Below are 6,053 nucleotides of genomic sequence, written 5' to 3'. Positions count from 1 at the left end.
GTTCGGGGGGATTTAGGGGGGGGGTCCGGGGGCCCCCCCCGTCCATTATCGCAGGGAGATGCTCCAGTCAGCCCCGATGGGGACCCCCGGGCGCCGCAGGGTCAGCACCGAGCGCTCGGGGTCGTGCTGGAAATGCAGCGGGGTCTGGGAACCGCCTGGGGGGGACACGGAATTCGGGGTCAGGGATCCCAAATTTGGGGTCAAGGATCCCGAATTCCAGCTCAGGGACCCCAAAAACCCACCAAGAACACAAAATTCCCCTCAGAAACATCAAATTTCCCCTGAGAGACCCCGAATTCACCTCAGGGACCCCAAAAACCCATCAAGAACACAAAATTCCCCTCAGAAACATCAAATTTCCCCTGAGAGACCCCGAATTCCAGCTCAGGGACCCCAAATTCCCCTCAGAAACCCCAAAGTCTCCATGAGGGACCCCGAATTCACCTCAGGGACCCCAAATTCCCCTCAGAAACCCCAAAGTCTCCATGAGGGACCCCGAATTCACCTCAGGGACCCCAAATTCCCCTCAGAAACCTCAAATTCTCCGTGAGGGACCCCAAATTCACCTCAGGGACCCCAAATTCCCCGCAGAAACCAAAAATTCTCTCAAGGACAACAAAATTCCCCTCAGGAATCCCAAATCCTCCCTCAAGGACCCCAAAAACCCCTCAGAAACCCCAAAATCTCCTCAGGATCCCCCCCAAATCCCCCCCTCCAACCCCTCACTGTCCATCCTGAGCCAGGTGCCCTGTGGCCTCCCCACACCCCCAGGATGACCCCTCCAAAACCCCCCAAAACCCATCCTAAAAAACTCAAAACCCCACCAAAACCCCCCAAAAATCCCTCTCACCATGGGTGGTCAGCAGGGCGCTCTCAGGCCTCCTCGCACCCTCAGGATGACCCCTCCAAAAACCACCCAAAACCCACCCTAAAACCCCTCAGAAACGCCCTAAAACCCACCTTAAAACCCCCAAAATCCCCCAAAATCCACCCTAAAACCCCCAAACCCCCCAAAAATCCACTCAAAACCCCCCCTCACCGTGGGTGCTCAGCAGTGTGCTCTCCGGCCTCCCAACACCCTCAGGATGACCCCTCCAAAAACCCCCCAAAACTCCTCAGAAACCCCCCAAAACCCACCCCAAAACCCCTCAGAAACGCCCCAAAACCCACCCTAAAACCCCTAAAAACCCCCCAAAATCCCTCTCACCGTGGGTGGTCAGCAGGGCGCTCTCAGGCCTCCTCACACCCTCAGGATGACCCCTCCCCAAAATCCCCAAAACCCACCCTAAAACCCCTCAGAAACCCCCCAAAACCCACCCCAAAACCCCTCAAAAACGCCCCAAAACCCACCCTAAAACCCCTAAAAACCCCCCAAAATCCCTCTCACCGTGGGTGGTCAGCAGGGCGCTCTCCGGCCGCCCCACCCCCAGGATGACCACTCTCTCCAGCCAGGCCGGGGTGGACATGGACCCGCGGGGGTCAGCGGAGCTGGGGGGACAGAAGGGTCACGGGGGGGTCACAGCCCCCCAAACATCCCCCCAAAAAAATCTCCCCTGACCCCTCAACCCCATCACAGACAGGGCCCAGGAGAAACAGGGGTTTGCGGGGGTCTGGAGGTGGTTTTGGGGTATTTTGGGGCTGCTTTAGGGATATTTTAGGACCATTTTTGGGTACCTGACCATGAGGGTTCCTAGGTATTGTTGTGGGGTGGATTTGGAGGGTATTTTTTAGTATTTTGGGTTATTTAGGGCCAGTTTTTTCCCTCACGTTTTCCCGCCCTTTTTCTCCCCTCACGTTTTCCCGCCCTTTTTCTCCCCTCACATTTTCCCGCCCTTTTTCTCCCCTCACGTTTTCCCGCCCTTTTTCTCCCCTCACGTTTTCCTTTTCCCCCTTCACATTTCTCTTTTCCCCCTCACTTTTCCTCTTTTCCCCTCACATTTCCCCCCCGTTTTTCCCCTTTGGTATTGGGGTGTTTTGGTTACTTGCCTGTGAGGGTGCCTGGGAGGTTTTTTGTGGCAGTTTTGGGGATATTTTAGGGTAATTTTAGAATATTTTTGGGTACCTGGCAGTCGGGGTACCCTGGGGCTGTCTCAGACAGGATTTTTTGAATATTTTAGGACATTCTGGGCTATTTTTGGGATATTTTGGGTACCTGGAGGTGAGGGTGCCGTTGGCGAAGCTGAAGTGTCGATGTAGGAATGCGTTTTTGGTGTCATAGTCAAAGCTGACGCCATCATCCAGGTACAGATCCCCCTGCGCCGTGCCCTGGGGGACAAAAGGGGGTTTGGAGGGGTCCCAGAAAGGTCTGGGGAGGTTTTGGGGGGTCCCAGAAGAGTTTGGGAAGGTTTGGGGGGGGGGGGGGGGGGGGGCCGGGGGGGGAGTCTCAGTGGATTTGGGGGAGGTCTTGTGGGATTTGGGGGGTTCCTGGAGGAGTCTGGGGGGAAAATGAGGGGTCGGGAGGTGCCTCAGAGGGTTTTTGGGGGTCCCAGGAAGGGATTTTGGGGTCCCTTGGGGGGGATTCGGAGTCCCTGCACTCACCTGGAAGGGGTTTGAGGGAATTTTGGGGTTCCTGGCAGGAGTTCTGGGGTCCCTGTACTCACCTGGGAGGAGTCTGGGGAGGGTTTTGGGGTCCCTGGGGGGGTTTTGGGGTCCCCGCACTAACCTGTGAGGTTTCGGGGCGGGTTTTGGGGTTTCTGGCAGGGTTTTTGGGGTCCCCACGCTCACCTGGGGGCTCAGGGCCACGTAGAGGGTGAAGGGGTCGCCCCTCATGGCCTCGGTGGAGCGGCGAGGCCGGTCCTGGCGCGGGATCACCGTCCCACCCCGCTGGAACACCGGGATCTGGGGGGCACGGAGGGGTCAGCACCCCGAAAACCCCATTAAAAAAAACCCCAAATCCCCCCAAACCCCTCCCAGAAAAAACCCCAAAATCCCCCAGTGCTGGAGGTGATTTTGACCACTGTCCCCCCTGCATTGGAACACAGGGATCTGGGGGGATTCAGGAGGTTTTTGGGGTCTCCAAGGGGATTTTGGGGTTGCCATGGAAGTTCTGGGGTCTCCAGGGAGGTTTTTGGGGTCTCCAAGGGGATTTTGGGGTTCTGGGGTCTCCAGGGAGGTTTCTGGGGTCCCAACCCCCTCCCCAAACCCCCTGAGCCCCCCCAAAAACAACCCATGGTGCTGAGGGTGATGGGCACCACCCTCCCCATGCGGGAACAGGGAGATCAGGTGAGGATTTTGGGGTGTCCAGGGGGAATTTTGGGGTTTCCAAGGGGAGTTTTAGGGTATCCCGGGGGTTTTGGGGTCCCATCATCCCCCCAAACCCCTTGATCCCCCCCAAAAACCCACGGTGCTGAGGGTGACGGGCACATAGAGGGTCTGGGGCGCCCGGTGCTGCTCGTGGGTCTCGTCATTGTACCAGACCTGGGGGGAAAATTTAGGGTTCAGGAGGGTCATGAACCCCAAAAAAACCCTAAAAAACCCCCAAAATCCCCTCACTCACCTCTCCCTCCCCAGGCAGGTACACGTTGACCCCACGGGCACCCGGCTCTGTCACGGGGTGCACCAGGAGCACCCGGTCTGGGGGACAGGGGTTAGCAAGGGGGAAACCCCAAAAATGACCCCAAAAGGGATCCTACAAGGGGTCAGGGACCCCAAAAAGGGAGTCAGGGACCCTAAAAAGGGTCAGGGAGTCCCCCTCACCGAGCAGGTACTGGTCATCCATGGCAAAGGTCTGGGGGTCATCTGGGAATTCCATCCACAGGGGCCTGGGGGGACAGCGGGGTTTGAGGTCAGGGTGTCTGGGGGCACTTTGGGGATTTGGGGTCAGGGGGATTTGGGGGTGTTTTGGGGGTTTGGGGTCAGGGGGATTTGGGGCTAGGAATCTGGGGTCATCAGAGTTTGGGTTCAGGGAATTTGGGGTTATTCTGGATGGATTTGGGGTTACCCTAGGTAGGTTTTTGGGATGGATTTGAGGTTTTTGGGGTGGATTTGGGGTTTTTGGGGTTGCACACCTCATGACAGGGATGAGGTGGCAGTGGTAGAAGGCACGTGGGCAGGAGGGGGATTTGGGGTTATCCCGGGTGGGTTTTTGAGGTGAATTTGGGGTTATTCCAGGTGTGTATTTGGGGTGGGGCGTGGGCGCGGAAGAAGGGCTGGAAGGCCCCGGCCTGGTACCAGCGCACCTGCAGCTCCGGGCCCGGGTTCTGGAAAAAGCCGCCCACGTCCGCTGCCAACGGGGCAGGGGGGGCAGTGAGCCCGGATCCTGAGCCCAGATCCCGGTGCTAATCCTGGTCCCAGCCCTGATCCCAGCTCTGATCCCAGTCCTGGTCCTGGTCCTGGTCCCAGCCCTGATCCTGGTTCTGATCCTGATCCCAGCTCTGATCCCAGGAGGGGTCCTGGTCCTGATCCTGGTGCTGGTCCTGGTCCCAGCCCTGATCGCAGTCCTGGTCCTGATCCCAGCTCTGATCCCAGTCCTGGTCCTGGTCCCGATCCTGGTCCCAGCCCTGATCCCAGCCCTGGTCCTGATCCCAGCCCTGATCCCAATCCTGGTCCTGATCCCAGCCCTGACCCCATTACTGATCCTGCTCCCAGTTCTGATCCTAGATCCTGGTCCCAAACCCTTTCCTGATCCTGATCCCAGCCCTGATCCCAATCCTGGACCCATTCCTATTCCGGATCCCAGCTCTGACCTCATCCCTGACCCCATCCCCAATCCCTGACCCCATTCCCTATCCCGTATCCCAGTCCCTCCTGGTCTTCCCTATCCCATATCCCAATCCCAGCATTCCCAGTATTCCCAGTGCTCCCAGTTTGGCTCACCCCCGCAGAAGGCCAGCCCGGCCAGCCCGAAGCTCAGGCACATGGGGATGGAGATCCGCAGGTGCTCCCAATCGGCCGTGTTGTCCCCGGTCCAAACCGCACCTGGCGGCGTTTGGGGAGGTCAGGGGGGGTTCCCCTCCATCCTGACCCCCCCCCAGAATTCCAGGATTTGCCCAAAATCCCGGGATTTCCCCCCAGTCCTCACCGTAGCGCTGGGAGCCGGCGAAGAAGGCGCGGCTGAGCACGAAGGGCCGGTGCCGCCCGCCCGAGCGCCGGATCTGCCCCTCGGCCGTGGCCTTGTGCTGGCAACGGGGAAAACAGGGTCAGCCACCCCAAAGCTGACCCCAAACCCACCCCGAAGGGACTGGGGGGTCCTAAAGCGGTTTGGGGGGAAATGAAGGGGGAATTGAGAGGGTTTGGGGGTCCTAAAGGGTGTTTGTGGTGGGGTCTAAAACAGTTTTGGGGGGTCCTAAAGGGGTGCAGCTCGCGGTGCTCCCAGCCCCCCAAGTTCCCAAGGTTTAGGGGGGGTCTCTGAGGGGTTTGGGGGGCTCTGGGAGGTCGGGATTTTTTGGGGTCCCTGTGAGGTTTTGGGGGTGTCCCTGGAGGGGTTTTTGGGGGGGGTCTCACCACGTAGAGCCCGTAGAGGTTGTGCAGCTCGCGGTGCTCCCAGCCCCCGAAGTGCCGCGCGTCCTTGTGCATCGTCACCTCGGGGCCGCTGAACACCGACGGCTCGTTCATGTCGTTCCACGTGAACAGCGCCTCCGTGGAGCCCTGGGGGGACCCCAAATCAGCGGGGGGACCCCAAAAATATGGGGGGAGGGGTTTCTAAAACCCTCCCAGGGGATCCCCAAAAATCGGGGTGGAAAGGCAAAGTGGGGTCTCCAAAAACGCACCAAGGGAAAAGGGTGAGAGGGAGAAAGGGGTGGGAAGGGATTTGGGGGGGTTACCTAAAACTAGGGAGGGCTTGAGGCTCAGGAAAGCCCAAAAATCAGCAGGGAAACCCCAAAAATATGGGAAGGGTCTTAAAACCTCCAGGAGGTTCCCCAAAATCCCCCCCAAAAAGATGGGGTGGTCTCCAAGGGAAAAGATGCCCTAAGGGAAGAAGGTGAGAGGGGGAAAAGGGTGGGGAGGGGAATTTGGGGGGCGGTCCCAGGGTTCTGGGAATGCTTCAAGGGGCGTCCTGGGACTCTAGGGGGGTCTAACAGAAATTTGGGGGGGGGGGGTGGCGGAGATTTTGG

At 58.9% G+C, this 6,053-nt stretch overlaps 1 protein-coding gene across 1 annotated transcript in view; it reads right to left on the bottom strand.

Annotated features, from left to right (window-relative positions):
* Positions 1-6: 6 nt before the first annotated feature.
* LOC121365205 (neutral alpha-glucosidase AB-like) overlaps positions 7-6,053 on the bottom strand; it is a gene marked incomplete at its 5' end in the record, with an annotated part of 11,647 nt that continues 5,600 nt past the window's right edge. The window contains 11 exon segments of the mRNA XM_041489197.1: positions 7-155; positions 1,388-1,488; positions 2,153-2,265; positions 2,725-2,838; positions 3,343-3,417; positions 3,497-3,573; positions 3,697-3,761; positions 4,008-4,043; positions 4,045-4,222; positions 4,816-4,917; positions 5,021-5,117. Coding sequence (XP_041345131.1) covers positions 46-155; positions 1,388-1,488; positions 2,153-2,265; positions 2,725-2,838; positions 3,343-3,417; positions 3,497-3,573; positions 3,697-3,761; positions 4,008-4,043; positions 4,045-4,222; positions 4,816-4,917; positions 5,021-5,117 — 1,068 coding nt within the window.

This window comes from Pyrgilauda ruficollis, unplaced genomic scaffold, assembly GCF_017590135.1.
Source record: "Pyrgilauda ruficollis isolate IOZ18807 unplaced genomic scaffold, ASM1759013v1 scaffold902, whole genome shotgun sequence".
Classification (NCBI taxonomy): Eukaryota; Metazoa; Chordata; class Aves; order Passeriformes; family Passeridae; genus Pyrgilauda; species Pyrgilauda ruficollis.
The sequence above is the reverse complement of the archived record's forward strand: the minus strand, read 5'-3'. Positions and strand labels throughout refer to the sequence as shown.